The 20273-nt window shown below is 46.5% G+C and overlaps 1 protein-coding gene across 4 annotated transcripts in view; it reads right to left on the bottom strand.

The window, feature by feature from the left end:
- Positions 1 to 13252: 13252 nt before the first annotated feature.
- LMF1 (lipase maturation factor 1) overlaps positions 13253 to 20273 on the bottom strand; it is a 346467-nt gene continuing 339446 nt past the window's right edge. For all 4 annotated transcript variants that reach the window (XM_032762724.2, XM_032762720.2, XM_075069143.1 and 1 more), the window contains one exon: positions 13253 to 13464. In XM_032762724.2, coding sequence (XP_032618615.1) covers positions 13290 to 13464 — 175 coding nt within the window. In that variant the 3' untranslated portion in view covers positions 13253 to 13289. The remainder of the gene's footprint in view (positions 13465 to 20273) is intronic.

The raw sequence follows: 20273 nt of genomic DNA on the forward strand, positions 1-20273 counted from the left end.
CCTGGTGGGAGAGACCTGCCGGGAGCAGGAGCAGAAGCTTTGATTGAGTTTAACTGTCCTGTTTGATTACACAAGCCACACTGCATGAAGGAGGCATACTCAAACCTACGCATCAACGTGCATTCTTCAAGGTGCTGAGAAGGGGAAACTGAGGCAGCAGACTCACGCTCGGACAGGGGAAGCTGGCCTCATTACAGTGCTGTACAAACGAGTAACAAGAGCCCCAGAGAGCTCATAATCTAGGCATTAGCCAGGACTGTGCTGGGAGTCAGAGTAGGGAGAACAAGTAACAGTGAAATGAAGAGAGTTGAGCTGATTTCGAATTCACACCTCTATTCCTGCCGAAGTGCCTGGGTATCTGTCAGGGGTGCTATGAGCTTAATCTCTTCTCTGAGCTTCTAGCTGTGAGATGAGTCCTCTCCGCTCATTGGCTTGCTTCTCACCAGCTGCTAGCTCAGCACTACCACTGCCTGCAGCACCCCGACTTCCCCCGGGACATCTCCCGTCTACACAGTGAGCAAGCCCAGCTTAGTTTGTGAGACCTGACAAGCTCACAGCCATAAACAGGGATTCAGTGGAGCTGCCTAGGAGGGACTGTACTTTTGAAGCACTGTGACTTCCGCATGCTGATAAAGAACACTCCTGGATTGGCTTTGTTGTCACCTTAGGGTACAATGGACTGATAAACACCAGCTCTGAACCACTGGAGGCTAAGTATGGACAGAACTGACCTCTTTGTAGGCCTCAGTGATGCAGTCACCTGCCCCGCACATCCTGGCCATCCTTTTTTCAGCCAGATCAGTCGCACTGGCATCATGGCCAGATTAACCCATCACGGGGCACTAAGCAAACATACATGCATGTGGCTTAGTTAACCCTCTCCTATCAGGCCAGTCAGTGATTGGCTCCTGCAGCACAGACACTGCCTTAATAACTCCCTTGTGTCTGCCCCTCCCTGGGCTCCCCACTGCCCCTCTCCTGGCTGGCTGTCCCATGCCAGTCCCCATCCAGTGCCAGGCTGGCAGCAGAAAAGTTCCAGCTGGTTGTGTGGTTTGACCGGTGCTCATGGCAGCTGCCCCCTCCCTCCTGAACTGGGCCCTAAGCATGTGCCTCAGTTGCCTGTGCCTTAATCTGGCCCCTAGTCTTCCTCTTCCTTCCGTGCCCCATTCCCCTCTGGGCCACAGGCCAGCTGAGGAATCACAGCTGCGCTCAAGGGAAGGTAAGGCAGGCATGAAGGCAGCTGGTGGCAAGAGATGAAGTGGGAGAATGCAGGGTTGAACACCTGCAGTAAGGAGCCTGCCAGTCCTCTTCAGCAGGGGCATCTGCCAGCTGAAAAGAAAGGGACCATCTCATGCAGGGGAGGGGAAGGGGGAGATGGAAATGGCGCCAAGACTGCACCACATGATGTCTCCTTGTTCTGATTTCAGCGTCTTAGAAACAAATCCTGGCTAAAAGGGGTTTAAAGTAGAACCTTCCACAGCCCCAAGCTACAGAGCTGCTGCTCCAACAGACACAGCACCGTGATCTCTGCATGGAAGGTACAAATATCTTCCCTTAGAGAGAGATGACAAAGAGGTCAGAGATTGTGAGCAATCATTAGCGGCCCTGGAATATACGCCTAAGAACTGATCCTCTGCAGAACTTTAACATGATTTGATTTGCAGTTTGTGGCAGGAAGAACATAGACAGAGACACTCCTGCACTGGCTCAGACCAGGGAGTCTGACTAGCTCACTATCTCCTCTCTGACTTTGGCTGCTACCAGTGGCATAAGAGAAAGATGAACAAAACCAATCCTTGCTGTTGGTTGTTACGGAATAAACTGCCCCCAAAGGAAAGCTCACTCCTGACTCCCAATACGCAGAGGTTGGCTTAAGACAGTGGCCCTCAACCTTTTCAGACCACTGTACCCCTTTCCTGAGTCTGATTTCTCTTGCATCGCCCCAAGTTTCTTCTCACTTAAGAACAACTTGCTTACAAAATCAGATGCAAAAATACAGAAATGTCACAGCACACTACTACTGAAAATTGCTGGCGTTCTCATTTTTACCATATAATTATAAAATCAATCAGCTGGAATATAAAGATGATACTTACATGTCAGTGCATAGTATGTAGAGCAGTATAAACATGTCATTGTCTGCATGAAATTTTAGTTTGCACTGACTTTGCTAGTGCTTTTTCTGTAACCTGTTGTAAAACTAGGCAAATCTCTAGATGAGTTGATGTACCCCCTGGAAGACCTCTGAGAACCCCAGAGTACAGGTACCCTTGGTTGAGAATCACTGACTTAAGATACTAAGTGGGGGGTATGTGCACGAGCACACGTGTAGAGGAGAGAGGTGGACACACAGCATTTTGCCAGCAGTTTCATAGTAAAGAGGAAAATTAGATTGTCCACTGGCTGGGGAAGGGAGAGCTGCCACCCACTATGTTCACATGCTAAAGCATTCTTATGATACTTGCAGGGAAGGAGAATGTTGTTACACCTGGATCAGACAACGCCGGGGGCTGATGTCCCTTAAGGAGAAGGTTACACATCAACATCAGGAGGTATCTGATCCATCATCTTACAAGAATATGTAGGAGCTCTGTACAACCCCCAAGGCTTTCATCTTTGTATAAAAAATGTTTCCTACTGTCTAAAATGACTGTGGGGAATCTGAGAAAGCAATCTAGCGTGGGAAATCACATTGGATATTTGAATCACATGCCACAACCCTCCATAGGACATGCAAGCATCATCCCAAGCTAACACAGATAACATCTATCTTCACGGACAAACACCCAGAGTGCCGAGACGCTTGCCGCGAGTCTAGAAGATTCACTGGGCTGGAAGCACGTGGAAAGCTTCCAAGCAGGAGGGTTTAAGGTTTTCTGCAGGCGGCCATCTCAGAGTGAGTATTGAATATGCCGGAGCACTCAGGTTTCAGCAGCAAAGAATGCAGTGTGCCTGGAGAGCACCAGTGTTCCAAAGGGAACATGTGCAGAATGCATTTTGAGGGGCCGCGTGACACAATTACCCTTCATTACTTGTAAAAACAGACAGCAGCCGACAATCCAGCTCATTACAGATTAGGCTGCTGGGATGGCCTGGCCGTCAGCAAGGCCACAAATCGGGTGAGGGCTAGCACTCGCATTGCCATACGCACTTTTCCAAGAGCAGTTCTCAAAAGAATAGAAATCTGCTTTCAAAAATTCCTGGTAGGGATGCAGATTGGCATGCCAGGCAGAGCCTGGGAGATGCACGTGCACATCCTATCTGAGGCACTGGATCTGTACACATCACCAAATCTCTGTCACTCACTCTCACACTTGCTTTATGTCACGCACTCTCTCAGACCCATGCACTTGTGCAATATTACTGTAATACACACAATTCATTCATAGAGATTAAGGCCAGACATGACTATTATGATCATCTAGTCTGAGCTCCGGCATGACACAAGCCAGAGAATCCCACCCAGTGACCCTTGCATCCAGACCCTATCAGTTGGGCTAAAGCATATCTTGTGGAAAGATAATCTTGATTTTAAGACTCCAAATGATGACAAATCCATCATGTCTTGCTAATCTGTTCCAATGGTGAATGGCCCTCACTGCTGACAATTCGCCTCTCTTCTCCTGTTTGGAAATCCCTGCTGAGATATATGAGATGGTGAAATCCTTTCCTCAAGGACCTGATGGAAGCCTCACTACCCAAGTTGTTTAAATCTAGAGCGAACCCAACCCTCCTTAGATACCCACACATTTATATCCCAGTGATGGTCGGAGTGGCCTACAAAGTCTTCCTCTTCCATCACTAACTTCTAGTAGAAATCTTTGATAGACCCATGTGGGCCTCAAGAAAAAAAGGAGGATCAATTAGATCCCTAGACGAATCATAAGACATGAAAAAGATAACAGAGTTATCACGCGAGACTCTTTTAACCAATGTTTTTTTTGACTGACAGAGCCCCTATCTGAAAGCTGCCGTATTGTATGTCCAACACCTAATCCTGATTGCTTGGCACTACATGGGTGTCCTCTTCCTAGTCTCCAAAACCTCAGAAGAAGAAGAAATTTGGCAGAGAGCACTGAGTTTTCTTTCAAATCCATTTATGTCACACTCAACTGGGTGCGCCACAAGTTTATATTTACAGCGTATCTGGTGCTAAAAAAAGAGCCTCTCAAGAACACGTTTAGCCACAGATAACACAACATGCTTCAGATTTCCCGCAAACCTTCAAATAATTATTTATTTTCTTCTTATTATTATTTGGTCCAGGGGAAGCATTTCTAATCTAATCTAACTCCTCCTTCAGCATTGCCTTTGAATCTATATCATCTTCCAGTCACTACACCCAAGTGCAACAGAAATGTTGTGTGTGTTTTTTAAAGGCTTAACAAGTACAATGCACAGCAAACAGGAATGCAAATGATGGTCTGTGTTCCATTATCCCTGACCCAGAGGTTGGAAACCAAAAGAAATCAATTAAAAGGAGGGGGTTGGGCTAGTAACCAACCCAAGAGGCAGCTTGTGACCAGTCTAGGAGCACAAAGCCTGTGGGACACGTCAGTCACTCAGAACAAAGGGGCTTCATCATATGAGAAATTTTATAAGAATTACATTCCAGGATATATAGTCTGCCAGTAGGCAAGGCTCCCATCACGCGCGCTGACCCAGAACCCTCTAACACATCTGCCGCTGTAACTCTTGCTTAGATGTCTTACCGCCAATCAAAGAGACAGATAGGGGTCTGCTGAAGAATGCTTTCCTGAGGACATCTTGTTTGCATTAGACCTGCAAAGATGATGGGAGGTATAAAGTGGAGTGGCCAGGGGGCGATAGTCCATTTTTAAACGCACAGCGAGGCCTGGAAACAAATGCTCTGCAGACATGTTTATCGTGAAGTGAGAGTGACAGCTTGGAGGTGAGACTGAATTCACTCACCAACCTAGGAAGCTAACACTCGCCGGGGTCTGCACTAGACACAGGTAATGGACTGATGAGAGTGAGAGAGAGACAGACAGATAGGAGTGGACCTCACACTAGCAAAGAAACTCCCTGGGGTTCTTCAATGTAAGCCAAGCTTAACGTGAATGTAGTTGTCACAATCTTTTGGAAGGTGCAAGAACCCTTGATTTGGTATTCACAGGAGACTTCATCAGCCTGTCAGCTAAAGAAGAGGATTTTGCATGATGTGTGGGGTTTATGATTTACCTCCTCCTACAAAGAAAAACAAACAACCCCGAAGCTGCCCAAATGCCCAGTTGAAGGGCATGTGACAGCTGGTTGAGATAGATGCCCTGCTTGCAATATACATTTGACCTTAGCAACATAAAACTTGCCTTGTGCAAGTAAAAACATGACACTCCAAATAACATCTGGCAATGCGATAAGTACAGGCAGCTCCTGTCCCTGCATAGATGGCAGGAGCTCTGTGTGAAGTTACATTTCTGAAAAAAAAGCTTGAGGATTGTATTGCTTTGCAAAGAAGCAGCTGTGGTATCTCCCAGGCAAATCGAGAAATGAACAATGGCCCACATAAGGGGGCGAAAGCATTTGTCATTTAACCTTAGCTTTTTGTTTTCTCTTCTTGGGAGGGAGACATTGGGCCAGAACCTCTTCTGGAGCAAACTGGCATAGCACCGTTCGCTGCAATGGAGTGATGCCAGTTTACACCAGCCAAGGATCTAGCCCTTCTCTTAGTTTTCTCAGTGATTCAGCCAACTAAAAAGTAAGATGATGAGAGTGACATGCAGCATCTCAGTGCTCACCCATGTGCCTTTCCATGGGAATAGGAACAAAATGTTCTTCTCTTGTTCCTAGAGTAAGCAGAAGAACATCGGTTTAGAAATATGGCAACTATTTACGAGACCACAATGAAGCCATAAACTTTGTTTACAGGCTGGATGTTCCTATACATTGCTTGGAGCCTAGCAGTTCTTGGCTGGAATATGACCATGCACCATACTGGACTTTCCAGCTGCCAGCCAAACGATTTAATTTCTTGCAGAAGACAGAAATAGCCCTGAAGGGATAAAACATTCTGCACTGCAAAGCGAGGTCCTGCCTGCCCTGCATCGCAGATGCAACCATTGGATGGGTTGTGGCGGACATGCCCCACCCCCAACATTTTACTGACTTGTTGATATCTTCCTCAGAATGGCTGAAGAACTAATGGACCGTAACTGCTGACTCACCTTCATTTTTTTCTTCTATTTGATTGAGTCAGTGCTCTGCAAGGACATTAAGATCCCCCTGGCATTTTAACATACGAGTTTGTGCCAATGGCCTTAGCCCAACCTAAGCCTCTCTCTCTGCTGTTGCACAATGTGCTCAACGCTATTTGGCATTTGCCCCAGAAGTGGCTGCATTTCAGTGGCTGTACATAGATCCTTTGAAAAGTGCTTTTGGATCCTTCAAACATTCTAATAATAAACAATCTGTATATTCTACTCAGCTCCTTTGTAACAACCCTCCGCTGACCGACAGCGCGTGGATGTAAACAGGGGCTTTTGTTCCTTCTGAACTGATCTGTCCTTGCTGCTTAGTCCCGAGCTGAAATCAGAGTCCTAATGTCTAAAGTAAAGAGTTGGTGGGCATTGAGCTTAGCTTTACCTTCTAATTTAGGGTCTGATCCTGCTTCCATTGGAGCCAAGTCTAAAACCCTGTCAGACTTCAGCAGCAGCAAGATTGAGCCCCATGTAGTTCACAGCTTATCTAACTTTCCACTAGCAGACTAGTTTGCATCTCCAAATCTCCAGTAGTACCGGCGTGACAGGAGTGAGTTCTGGTTGCAGTGAGGTCATCTTCTGTTCGGAGGCCTCTCAGAGACAGCCACTGTATCCTTAACTCAGAATTACCTTGTGTCTGGGGTTTGAAGTCAGATGGTTCATGTCTTTTTAATGCAACATGGTTTTTATGTTATTAACTGCAAGGCATCTCTCGTGATAAGGAGACAGGATTTGACCTTTCATTCATTCAATTCGCCAGCTAGCTTGGACAAAGCCTATTCTTGAACATTTCAACTTGACCATTCACTAATCTGGCCCCCCAAGTCACATGATCCTGTTTATACACCAGGAGTGGCTGAGCATAACCAATGACATAACAAATGGTGAACAATCTTCTTCTCTCACATGTACTTTTTGCCTGGGAGGGCAACAAACACCCGTTTGAGCCTTCAGATATTCATGTCAACAGGAAACCTCTCACCTGAATGTCAGAAACAGCTACTAATGAGGGGGCACCAACATAGTTCAGTTGATAGGGGGTGAGGGGGCGGTTCATAATTCCAGCAATTGTCTCTGAATACTCCATCAACCACCACCACTAATTCTGCAAGAGTATTTCATCTGGGGGTGGAAGCCAATTTAGACTGACATCGATCAGTGAAATACATGTATTTAACCTGATGCCCAAGTGTTCAGAGATTAAGCAATGGTGCAATTTAGAAATAAAAAAAATCCCACATATACAGCCACTTGGACACACACACTGGACGTGCAAGCAACCCCACCCCCCCACCTCCAACAAACCCACCCTCACATTTAAACTGCACCCCCATGTTGCCTCGCACAGACATCCAAACCCTTGCACACATAAGCTGACCCTCTGACTTCCAACCCTTCCACTACTTCCAGGGGAGGGATAGCTCAGTGGTTTGAGCATTGGCCTACTAAACCCAGGGTTGTGAGCTCAGTCCTTGAGTGGGCCACTTAGGGAAGTGGGATAAAAATCTGTCTGGGGACTGGTCCTGCTTTGAGCAGGGAGTTGGACCAGATGACCTCCTGAGGTCCCTTCCAACCCTGATAGTCTATCATTCCTTAAAACATTCAGCATTTGTTTCTCTCCCCCCGACTGGGGATAGTCCCAGATCACCTCCCACTTGTAACTTGTCATGTCCGCACATAGCCATGGGAGGGTCTGTATTACTTCCTTTGACAATCCCCAAACAAAGGGACTTGGAAGGAAAAAAGAGCCCTCTGCAAGTGCCCTCTCGAATTTATAGGCAATGGGGAAGGAAGAGCAGTATTTTTATAGCCCTTGCACTGCTGTTTGGAGAATGATCACTATTTGTCTGGAATGCTTCCGTTTCCCAGCTAGTCTCTGCAGTGGTTTGAGCTCTTGTCTGTCTGTCTCCCCCACCTCCCCACTACTGAGCCAGTGGGAACTGAGCATGGGACAAAACACAACACTCCACAGCTGTGAGGCTCCTTCCTCCAGGACCCTGAGTTCACTTGAGAGGATAATTGGTTTTGCAGAAGAGATGAAGCGTCTTTCCCAGAAAGGGGACGCCAGGCAGCTGAAACGGGAGGGAGGGCTCAGAGAGCCAAGGAAAAGGGAGAAGAAGCTGAGTAATGTTGCGGATGGGGCACAGGAGCTCATGGAAACCGTCATGATTTTACATCACCGAGACACGACGCCAAACATTCCTTTAGACACAAACGGACTGTGCGAAACCCAGAGTTCCCCTTATTTATTATCTGTCTGCTTGGAAGCTGGAGCTGAGGCGCCTCCCCGGGGCGTGTGCGGCCCACCTGAGGAAATGCACAGCTGTTTTATTTCATTCTGGGACATGCTGCATGCTTGCTTTTTTTACCCCTTCGTTTCCAAACAGAGTGAAGCCTCCATGATTATTGAAGGGCTGTTTCCCTTAATCCCTGTCTAGAAATCTGCTCTTTACAGAGTTCATTTGGTCTCAGTCGTCACAAGATGGAAATGTTTTGAGATCTATCTCAGTGAGTCTCTGGGAAAGACCTGCACCATCCATGTAGATGGCAGCCTTCTGCCTTTGGTGTGTGTGTGTGTGTGTGTGTGTGTGTGTGTGTGTGGTGTGTGTGTGTGTGTGTGTTGTGTGTGTGTGTGTGTGTGTGTGTGTGTGTGTGTGTGTGTGTGTGTGTGTGTGTGTGTGTGTGTGCGCGCGCACGCGTGCGTGCGCGCGCACCCAACCCCACACATTCTGCAGGACAAATGGCCGAAGATTCACAGTAGTGCTTTTCCTTGCTCATTTTCTTATCCTGGTCTGGATACTGACATTTTTATTTCTCAACAACAGCAGGGAATTCTCAACAACAGCAGGTGCTGCACTGGTAGGAACTGAATGGCACTTTGACCCTCCCCATATCACTGCCACCCTTAACACTGACCTCACCTCGAGAGACTCTTATTCTCTGGGGTCTGGTCAGCCCTGGCCTCTCTGCCTACATAGATTCCAATCAGTTCTAGTGTTTGCCATCTGGACGTTGCTGGCCCACTGGCCTGAGATCAACTAATTTCCCACAGACCCCATGCAGCCGTTGGTGTGGGTTGAGTCTGAACTCGTGACCAACAGGTAGGAAGATCTATAGCTCATGTCCAGTCCACTGAGTCATCTGCTCCTGGCATCTTAAAGGTGCATTTGGTTGTTTGTTCCTCCAGCTTTTTCAGTCTGTCCATTTTTTGCTCTTTTCTGCACTCAGAGCTTATCTTGCAAGAGGCCCTGGCAGATCTGGGCTTGTCGCAGGGAGGGCTGGCTCCTGGTGCTCACTGCCTGGTGCACTTCAGACACTTGAGAAGAATTCTGAAGTGCAGATGTCAGGCAGCTGTCAGATGCTGAGTACTGCTAAGCTAGTGGGAGTTAAAGACACTCAGCACCTCTAACTCATTCTCACCCACTGAGTGGCTGACCGCTCTGGCTGACCACTCTGCCTCCTGGATCTCAGCAGTGGGGGAGGGGTGCCTCCCTCCGAAAAAGAACCAGTTATAAAATCTCAGGTTAAACAAACAGGAAAGGAGTACAGCCAGTCTGGCCTGCAGGGCTAGGATACGTTCAAACAAAACCGGTTTAAACTTGGTGAAGCTGGCGTCGGATTTGTTGACTGCAATAGCCTTTTAAAAACGCCACCGTATCCTGCTAACCCAGGAGAGCAACGCTCCATAGCAGCCCCGTAACAAGGCTCATCTGATCAAAATGTGGCTTTTTACATCATCTCTGCCAGCATAGGAAGTGAGGAAACTGCTTGCAGGCTGGGCCTATATTGCAAAAAGCAAAAGCACAATGTTATGCTTGTTCTGACACTCTAGTCCTACCTGTGAGCTATGATTGTGAGCCCACGAGAACTGGCCACTGTGCAGTACTTGTTAGCAATTTATGGTTCCTCAGCAAACTGCTGGCATTTTGAATACCCAATACAAAACTACTGGCTAATTTGGGTAATTTGTTTAATTAGGCTGGGTTTTTTTAAACTTGTATTCTGTTCATCATAGTTAGATAACCAGCAATTCGTGAGTATAAAGGCCAATTACAAATAGTTTTGTTTTTCTGAAGACGCTCATCCCCAACACGACCCTGTTCTGTTTTCTACTTCCTCTTCTGCGATTTGTCCACACCAGCCAACCAGCCACATTGTAGTATAAACTGGCTTGAGCTGGAACTATGTTGAAGGATGTGATAGATGAAGGTTTAAATCAAAGAGGAGAAGGTGCGAAACATTTTTCGAGGGGGATTGATGAGGATTAATCTAATCTAATCCATTTTACCGTTTTCTTTAGTCCTCATCGTTTTAATACCTAAGTATTTCCCAGTCCCAGTCTTTTCTCTGATTCAGAAAATGAATCTAGATAACTGACGACAATACTGAGTGTTAACAAACCTAGTCACTTGGAAATGTCTCTTGTGACGGATTAACAACTCTCAATTAAGACAGACAGACAGACATAATCAGACCTGGTCATTAAATCTATGGGAGAAAGCCAGAGAACGCATTTTCTACAGGGTGGTAGGAGCAGGTAGCATAAGGCTAGGTAGATATGGAATAAAGCAGCTTTGACAGTGTCCAGTGGTTAATCAACATGCTGCTGTAAGGTGTTTAGAACCCAACACTTTAGTTCTAGTTCTTGCTCTGAGGGTGCTGACCCAATGCTCCAAGTCTGGAATCTCTCGGCCATGACCATTCTGTGGAGTTGGGAATGGCACTGACAAGGTCCAGTAGGGGATGAACTCAACCTGACTTAGCCAGAATGACATGCTGCAGGGGATAGAGGGGAAAGGGCTAAAGTGGCAGACGAGGGGGCCGAGGGTCTCCAACATGATATTTTAAAGTTACCGAGTACTAGACTCAGCAGTGCTCACAGTGATGGCCTACCAACATCAAAGACCAAACGGTAATTTGCATGTTTGTTTATCATACTGTTGACCTTCCAAGGGATCTCTGCGGAACATCACTTTACAGCAACATCCCCGGTCACTGAACCCCAGAGCAGAACAACGATACAGCCACTACACAGCAACTCTGATGGAATAAAGGGCAGCTACATCACCACACACAACTCACGTCTCCGCGCACAGGTCCTGCACACTAGCATGTTGGATCAGTGTTGTGACCTATGAACCATGCGATGTGTTCAGAGCTGAGAAGGGTGCTTGGCCCCAGGGAAAACTGGTCTGGTCTCATAATTGCTAGCAGGCATTAAAGTAATGAGGAGCAGAGGGGGGGGGGTAAGTAGCACCCCTTCCTTGGTGGCTGGTGCAGGAAGAACTGCTCCTCCAACTCCAGTTTCAGCTAATGTACCCACTGACTGCTCGCTATTGTCTGGAGAGATCCCATAGAGTTCTCCATGTCTCATTAGCAAAGAAACTCTTTCTGACTGGCATTCCCTGACAGAGGAGGAGCTATTCCATTTCCCTCCTCCCCACCTGTCCTGGACAAGCTACCTGAAGTCATCATGGTGTTAAATACTTGAGTGGGGGAGGGACACGAATGTCAAAGTCACACTTAAGAGAATAGGAAATCCACCGGCCCTTTCGAAGAACCCGAGATTCCCAGGCCAGAAGGGCCATTAGGATCATCTAGGCTGACCGCCTGGATAAGACAGGCTGGAGAACTTCACCTAGTGTTTCATGCATTAAACCCATAACTTCTGATTGAACTAAAATGGATCATTTTTTTCAGATCAGTTTCAGACCAGCCATGATATAGGAGAACAGAGCAGAAGCATCAGGCTTTGACGCAAAAGGTATAATGGACAAGAGGTAGGGACTGCAGACCCCTACGATGGAAGGGCAAAAACAACCCTCTGTGCCTTCAAAGAGTCTCGAGAACAGTTAAAATGGGAGTGTAAAGAGTGTCCCATGACAGGATTATCTTTAGTGAGAAAATCCAGTACAAGATTATCTTCTGTTATCATCATCTCAGGCTGTTGATTTTATACCTCCAATGGGGTTAATAAACTTATCCTTCAGAGGACTAGACTTTTGCTCAGAGGAAGAAAACCTGTGCAGAAGTAGCAAGTGCTGAAGGAAATATTACAGTCCTCCTCGTATTCAGCATTGCAGCAAAATGTCTGGAGTCCTTCCACTAGGAAGTCAAGAGTCAGCATAAGCCCCTTTTGAAGGAAAACACTTAAGCCTTCTCAGGATTTAAAAGCTTCCATCTTTCTAAACCTGTGCCCAGGCCAAACAAGAATGCAGTGTGTTCTATAATAAGTTGGGGGCAAACTGACTAAGAGAGCTCACTCCAGGCAGGGAAGTTGGATTATTTAGAACAACAGTGCTCCACAGGAAAACCTCTGGAAATATTGCACATATGTTCATTGCAATTGGTATATGAGAGAACACCAAAACCGTCAACTGATACTGGAATTACACCTTACTCGGTATCACTTCCTGCCTCTGTACTGAAATCTTTCTAATACATGTGTTACATAGTCCTAAAGTTAAATTCTGTCCTCAGTTACAGAGGTAGTGATCAGGATTTAAATCAGTATAATAGTGTAGAATTTGACTCTGACACTTTGCAAAGTAGAAAGATGTGAAAAAGCAGGTGGAATTTTGTCTTCAGATAATATTTCAGAAATTTTAAAATTGTGTCATTTTGGGTGTGCATGTGTGTGTGTGTTTCACCTGCCTCGATTTTAGATGAACCCACATTCCAGTCATCTGAATTACATGGCCATTATAAAGAAATTCTCAAATGTCTGTTGCCCAATCTGAAACTGCCATTATCCCTCCAAATCTCTATTTGTTCAAAATCTGGTTGAGCTTTTGTGCGGGCAGTTTGGTTGGATTATTTCCAACGGATCAGCTAGATAAAACAGGTCAGATAATTAGACAGGTAGATGTGTAGATAGGAAGAGAGAGAGAAAGAAGGCTGGGCAAACCGAAAGATAGGTACAGACAGACATAGGAGACAGACACGCTGGTTTGATGACTTTAGAATAAAATGAGTATTAAAGAGACACATTTAAAAAAAACTTTGGAAGGGAGAATTATAAACTCTAAGGACACTTGTTGTTCTTGGTCAACGTTTATTACTCTCCTCGTATTAATTCTGTTTTGGGTACGGCCAGTCCCTCGCTTCGTAAAACTTCTTCAGCCCCTGGAGATTGACAGGTGGAAAGTACGGCCCGATTCTCTTTCGAATCCACCATTTCCCTTTGCTGGCATGTTTGCCTCCAGGTTGGCTAAATTTGTACTTGAAGTGCTCTCCTCTGATCCACCTTTGAATAAAATAAAGCACACAGGGCAGTTAGAAGGAAGTTCGAGGCAAATATAGTTACATGGTGCCAACACTGCCACAGTGATGTTTGCAATAAGGACACTTGTCTTCTAGGAACTAGCCCATGCCCCACCAATATCCATCGGGAAGCAATGGCTTTGGATCCAACCTAGGCAGTGAGGACCTAGAGGAGAAAGGCCCCAGATCCCATTCATAATCCCCCAGAGCAAGGGTTCTCAAAAGCCTTCACACTGTGGACCACAGCTAAATACAGAGATTGTCCTGAGGACACTTCCTGTCCAACTCACATTGCTGGGCTTCTACCTTCCCTTCTATTTGCCATTGCCCTGTCTCCTCTTCCTTTCCCGTTCACGGTCACACCAAGCTCCTTCACTCCTATGCACAATCACTGACGATCCACCCGGCAATTGCAGAAGTTGCTTACATGGTAAAGCAACATTAAGAAAGTAGCGATACATTTTTAGCTCTTTTCAATGCAAGTTAGGAGGAGGAGCCACCACCTTCTAACCAGCCAGTGCTCAATGGATCTGAGTTGCAGAACACCTGCCATAGGGTAGGACTACACTGGAGCTGGAGCTGTGATTTCCAGCGCAGGTGGACATACTAGTGCCAGCTCTGACTGAGCGAGTGTGATAAAAATAGATGTGAGGCGGTGGCAGTGTGAGCAGCAGGACAGGTTAACCTCATCTAAAACCCTAGGTACATAGTTGGGCAGCTTGCCTGTCCCACCACCATGGCTACTCTTCTTTCTTGCGACCTAACTCCACCTGGCCGGACACGTATCCTTGGAGTCATGCTATAAAACACTGATTCTTTTTCCTCCTCAAGAAAACAGTTTGCGATGAAAACAAGGAACTTTTGGTTGATCCCTCAAGTTATTCTCATCAATGAAAACATTTCATGACAACAGCCCCCAAGCATCGCTTCACTCTAACCCCACCAACTCTTGTTCCTTTGGCTCCACAGCTTATTAGAGAGGCTAAGAGCGCATCTGTTTTCTGACCGCCCTGGCAGTCGATGGAAAAGTAGATTTTTTTAAAAGTGAGGAAAGAAGTATTCATCAGTCAAGCAAAACACATTTGGAGGCTGCACAGGGCATTTTGTTCTAGAGTTTTGGTTCATATAAACCCCTTTCTCCCACCCGTTGATATAGGGCATGCTGACAAGAGAGAGAACAACCCCGCAGCCCTTCGGAGTGGAAGTCCCTATTTGCAGAGTGCACGACAGTATTTGCTGGATAAGTTCATAAAATAACCGGCAATAAAAAACGTCAAAGGCATGTCAATGCTCATTTAAAACTGCTTTGCTTCACTACTAAAATACAAACCTTGCTACTGAGCAGGGCAGCTGCCTGTTCCTATCACTGGGGCTTGGGCTGCTATAAAGTCAATTCCTACTGCTAAAGCAATCAAGAAGGCTGCGATATATTTGCCATTCAGCTTTCACTATGGTGTGTTCACTCTAGATCCAAGGCTCTCAAACATGAAGCTCAGTTTTCAGCAAAAGACCGAGAAGGAACCTAGCTTAATTTAAAAGAAAGGGTGTACTGTGATCAAGCCTTGAACGTCTCAGCTTAAGACCTGATTGGCGCCCAGGTGCCAGGCAATAGGTAATAAATAAATGCTCCTATTAAAGTATAACAGCAACATGTAGCTATCGCTAATACCTCTCTCTGCAGCTGGCTATCATGGCTTGCCAATATCAGTCTCTCTTATTTATTTTTCTAACTTAAAAAAAAAAAAAGAACAAAACACAAAGATGTTGATTCTCTGCTCTATTTGAGAGTGAGCGAGCACGTACATTTGTGTGCATGTGTGGGGCAGCATAAGGAGTTGGTTGCAACTCCCTGATTCAGGGAGGGCCAAGCCCATTGCTTGGTAGAGCTGACCGTGGGTTGCTCTAACTTAAGCCACTGACACAAGTGCCAGGGGAAAATCAGGTGGAACGGAGCTCCAGTACGCCACCTTCCTTCACCACCCCACTTATGTCATGTCACCTCCTTCCTCTTACACTGGGAGGCGGGTGGCCGGAACAGGACACAGCAGAGCTGTACTTGCCACGATCCATTGGCAGAGAGCTCCCTAGCACAGGGTGAATACTTCATTGCCCATCTCGTGCCAGTTTGAGGTGGCTTTGCACTGCTCACAGGGCGCAAAGTGGCTTAGCGGCCTGGAAAATCTGGCCCCAAATCTTCCACATTGCACCTAATGAGTCCATGCAACCCTGCATGCCTATCATTGCTGGACCTTGCCTTCCCTTCCTCACTCCTTTCATGGGTTTTTTACACTCACTTGCCGCCCCTTCATTTAGGGTATGTCTACATGGTCATCAGGAGGCGCAATTGCAGCCCGTGGGGATGTACCCAAGCTAGCTCAAGTAATAGCAGCATGGATGGTAGCTGCTCAGGTTTCTACCTGGGATCCTGGGTGAGCTTCAATGCTATTGTTACTCGAGGTAGCTAGATCAAAGCTAGCTCAGGCACTTGTACATATGCTGCAGTTAGAGCTCCCGACTGCAGAGCAGACTTTAGATTGTGAGCTCTTCAAGCTGGGGAGGGCCTGTCTGTTCAGGGCCTAGACACACCCCAGAATATGCCTCCCCTCACTACAGAAAGGGCTCCCTGCATCTCTGCACACCAAAGGGTAGGATGCAGCCCTTAAAGGCTCCCGTCACTCAAGTGTTTACAAGGCCTTACGCATCAAAGAGGTTCCTTTTAAAAAATGCAAAATAGACCTTGTAGGATTGCAGAGCAACAGCCTTTGCTTAAGTTGGATGCTTGGAAAGTTGGACACTAGGGTCTTATCTAAAGTGGAATCCTCCGAAGCGGCCCACACCACTCCCTCCTCTTCCTCAAATCCCCCAACGTCGGCCCTTTAGGATGTCACCCATCCAGTGTCACGATGGGGGCTTGAGCTGTCAGGCTCAGCGGTCGGAGCAGGGGCGGTCAGAACCAAAGGTCAGCAGTCCAAGAGAGAGCTGACAAGCAGCAGGTCCATCACTACAACTGGCAGGGGAGTCCACCTTGTGGCACAGACACTTCCTGGAACTCCTGGGCTTAAATAGGGTGCTTGGACCAATCAGGGGCCCAAGGGAAGCTGTCAGTCTGGCTATCCGAGGTGGTACTTCCTGTAGTGTTTATCTCCACTGGGTGTATATGATAATGCACAGAGTCCTAGCCTGGTTGCTGACTAGCAGCTCAGAGGTGGAGGCCATTCCACAACCCGCAGACCTGGCGAACCTCATGTCCAGTCACTCTGAACCAGGCTGCGCTATAATTGATGGTGTGCCTTGCAGGGGTCTGAGTGGGTTTTAGCTGTGCATTGGCCTGGCCAGGGGCCCCAGCTCTGCACACTTCAGTGGGAGGCTCCTGGGTAACTGCTTTTAATAGGTAAAATATTCACCACTCCTCATGCTCGGTGCCACAGATTGGGCCGCGTTTGCTGTCGCACAGAAACCTGGGTTGTATCATTGTAAATGCTAACCCGCAGCTGCTGTTTTAATTATATTCAGGAGAGTTTGGGGTTGTTTTTTTTTTTTTTTAAGGCTGGTAAAAGTCAACTGGGGGCTGAAGTGTTACTCCCAGAGTGTTTACTTCGCAGGAGCAGAAAATTTCCTGTTAATAATTAGAACATTACTAAACCATCTAAGTTTACATGGGCCCAGGCAGCCTGCAGGCTCCTGTCTGAGATACTTATAGATGTGAAAGTTGTGCTGCTTGATTGCTTTTTTGATTCTGAAACGTATCCAATCTTCCAGAAAAGCCTTAATTGTTTGGTAGTGGCCATCCAGGGCAGGGTACTGTGTTTCCAGCTGCCATGAATCCAGCTGGCCCCTTCACTGACCACTCTTGTGCCATTTCTCTCAGGAAAGCTGCAGCAAATACCAGCAGATCAGATCTCCAAAACGGGGATGGAAACAAAATCAGCCTAGAAGAGTTTATCCCACAAACACTGGGATGGACTGCATGGAGCAAGGGGCTTGTGTCACCATTGCATTGCAGGAGACAGTGTGGTCTAGTGGATAGGATACTGGAGAGGTATGAGTTGACTCCTGGCTCTGTCAGTGACCTGCTGGATGAGTGTGGGCAAGTTACCTCCCCTCTCTGAACCTCTTTTCCCCACCCACCTTCCGTCTTGGAAGTTCAGATAGTAACTTTTTGGAAGAGGGGCTATTTCACACACAGTGTCTGCACAGAATCTAGCACATTGAGGTCTTGATCTCGAATGGGGTCTCTAGGCACTACTGTAATATAAATAAAAAATTCTAGGTAGTATGCCACAAACACCAATCTCTGCAAAATCCCCGGGTGACAGGAAATCATGATAATACCTTTGACACATGGGAAACTGAGTCACAGATAGATTGAGTGACTTGGTCAAGATCACACAGGAAGCCTGTGGCAGAGAGGGCTCCCGGGTCACCCCGTTCATTTCTCAAACTACAAAGCCATCGTTCCCTTAGACATGCTGGCTGTTGGATGAGCCCTTTGGAATGAAAACTTCCCCATCCCTTCCAAATGGGCTGGCCTGCCCAGTTTAAATAATATCTATCATCTGATGTGGCATGATCTTTCCCATATGTCGTCTGTCTATTAAAATGTTTGCTATCAAAGGGATCGGCCTGTAAAACTAGAACCGTGTGAGCGTTCAGGCAACCGCACACAATTAAAGCTGCATTTTTGTGGCAGAAAGCTTGCGTCTGAATACATTTCAAGCTCTTAAATGGAGAGTCTAAATAACTCTGCAAAACCCCTCCAAAACCAACAAAAAAACCCAGCCAAGCCCACTCTCTTCCCCCAAAGCTCTACCTGAATCTGGGCTCAGGCAACAAAAGTGGGATTTTCCAAAGAGGCTAAGTGATTTAGGAGCACAATTCTCACTCTCAACAGGAGGTGGACTCCAAAGTCACGGAGGAGCTTTTGAAAATTCCACCCCAGATGCCTTCTGGCTGAGCTCTCTCAAAGGCACCTATGGATTTGAGTGCCTAACTCCCTTAGGCAGCTTTGGAAATCCCAGCTTATCCTTTTTTCTCTCCTTGGGATGAGCTCGATCTGAACTGCTCCTCCTCAATCCCTCCTTTCTACCTCTCTTCTCCTTCCAAGTGACCAGGTTATGGCAATTCTCACTCTGGCAGAGGTGGGCTGGTTCTTCTGAAGCCGGTCAGTAACATCCTGAGTACCCCAAGAAAGATAACAAGTGCCCCTCCCCTCCCAGATGATGAACACGTGGTTTCTGCACTGTTCCTCTCCTCGGACTCATGCTCAGTTATGAGCCACACATCGTCACCTGCCTTCATGGGGGATGAATTTAAAATGAAGGAGTGGACCATGATCAGATCTGGTTCTGTCCAGTCTAGAGGGTATGTTGCCATCTAGCATAGATATACCATAGTGGTATGGGTATGGCCAAGAGTGCCTACAAAATACACCAGGGTTAGAGGTAGACCACGGGCAGTAGTTTGGTCTCACGGATAATCATTTGTCAATGCTCACTAAAATGGGCGGAAGAAAACCACACAGATCCCTCCGATATGGTATCTTGGAGGATAAATTCCAAGCCGTTGGTTAGCAAATGGAAACCTGGCCATTGGTTTATTTTCCCTAGGGGAGTTCCATGATGGGTGAAGATGTGGTTTTATTATGGAGCCATTGCAGTGAATGCAGCGTTTAGGTTGTTAGGCATGAAGCATGATAAACCTCATTCCAACCTCCAATTTAATAAAAACCCCCAAAACCAAATAAAGAGAAACATTTCTGATTGAAATTTCTGCTTAGTATTAGGGCAGAGGAGATTTTTTTTCCCTCCAGGGATGTTGAGAACAATTGGACAAGCCAAAAAATGGTGATTTGCCACTTTTCATAAAGTCTATTTTTTGTGGGAGTGGCTAACGTATCTCTTCACATTTGTTTTATACATGTTTCCATAAAGAGCCCAGGTGCACCAAACAATTCTTTGCTGAGGATGGTTGGAAGATGCTGGTTTATGGATCAGTGAAATTAAGTCAGGTGTCTCAGCAAAGCTTCCCTCCTTTCTTGAAACAGACACGTTGGTTTACAGAGTTTACAAACTGTGCAGGCTGTGACTTTGGAGTCTGTAATCTCCTTAAACCAAAGCTATTCACTTTATAGAGCTTGAAAGTTCTCATGGAAGTGTCTGCAAAGCTACTAAATTCCTTGACCCAAACTGTGCACATTACAGAGTTGACCTTGTCTCTTGAGTCTACAAGGTCAGCAAGCTGGAAGCATTATTCAGGTCATTAAGGACCTGCTATGGTCCTTACACAGGTAAAACTTCAGAGTCTGCAGTAGCCTGCCTATCCACAAACTTCAGAGGAAATACCTGCTAATGTAGGGTATAATAATCTCTGAGTTCTTCCTTTGTGCAGTTTACAAGCTCTTCCGCTAAAGCAGTGGTATACTGTAGGACCTCCAGAGTCATTATCATAGAAGATCAGGGTTGGAAGGGACCTCAGAAGGTCATCTAGTCCAAACCCCTGCTTAGAGCAGGACCAATCCCTAGACAGATTTTTGCCCCGATCCCTAAATGGCCCCCTTGAGGATTGAACTCACAACCCTGGGTTTAGCAGGCCAATTCTCAAACCTCTGAGCTCTCTCTTGCCCCTGTAATTCAGTGCCATGGAATTTAAATGCTGTGGAGACAACACAGCAGGGATTGTAACACCTATGAATCTCTGGGTACGTCTACACTGCACGATTATTTCGAATTAGCTTAAACCGATATTACAAAACAGATCTAATAAAATCGGTTTAGCGCGTCCACAGTGGGATCC

The sequence above is a fragment of the Chelonoidis abingdonii genome, chromosome 9 (assembly GCF_003597395.2).
Source record: "Chelonoidis abingdonii isolate Lonesome George chromosome 9, CheloAbing_2.0, whole genome shotgun sequence".
In the NCBI taxonomy this organism is placed as follows: domain Eukaryota; kingdom Metazoa; phylum Chordata; order Testudines; family Testudinidae; genus Chelonoidis; species Chelonoidis abingdonii.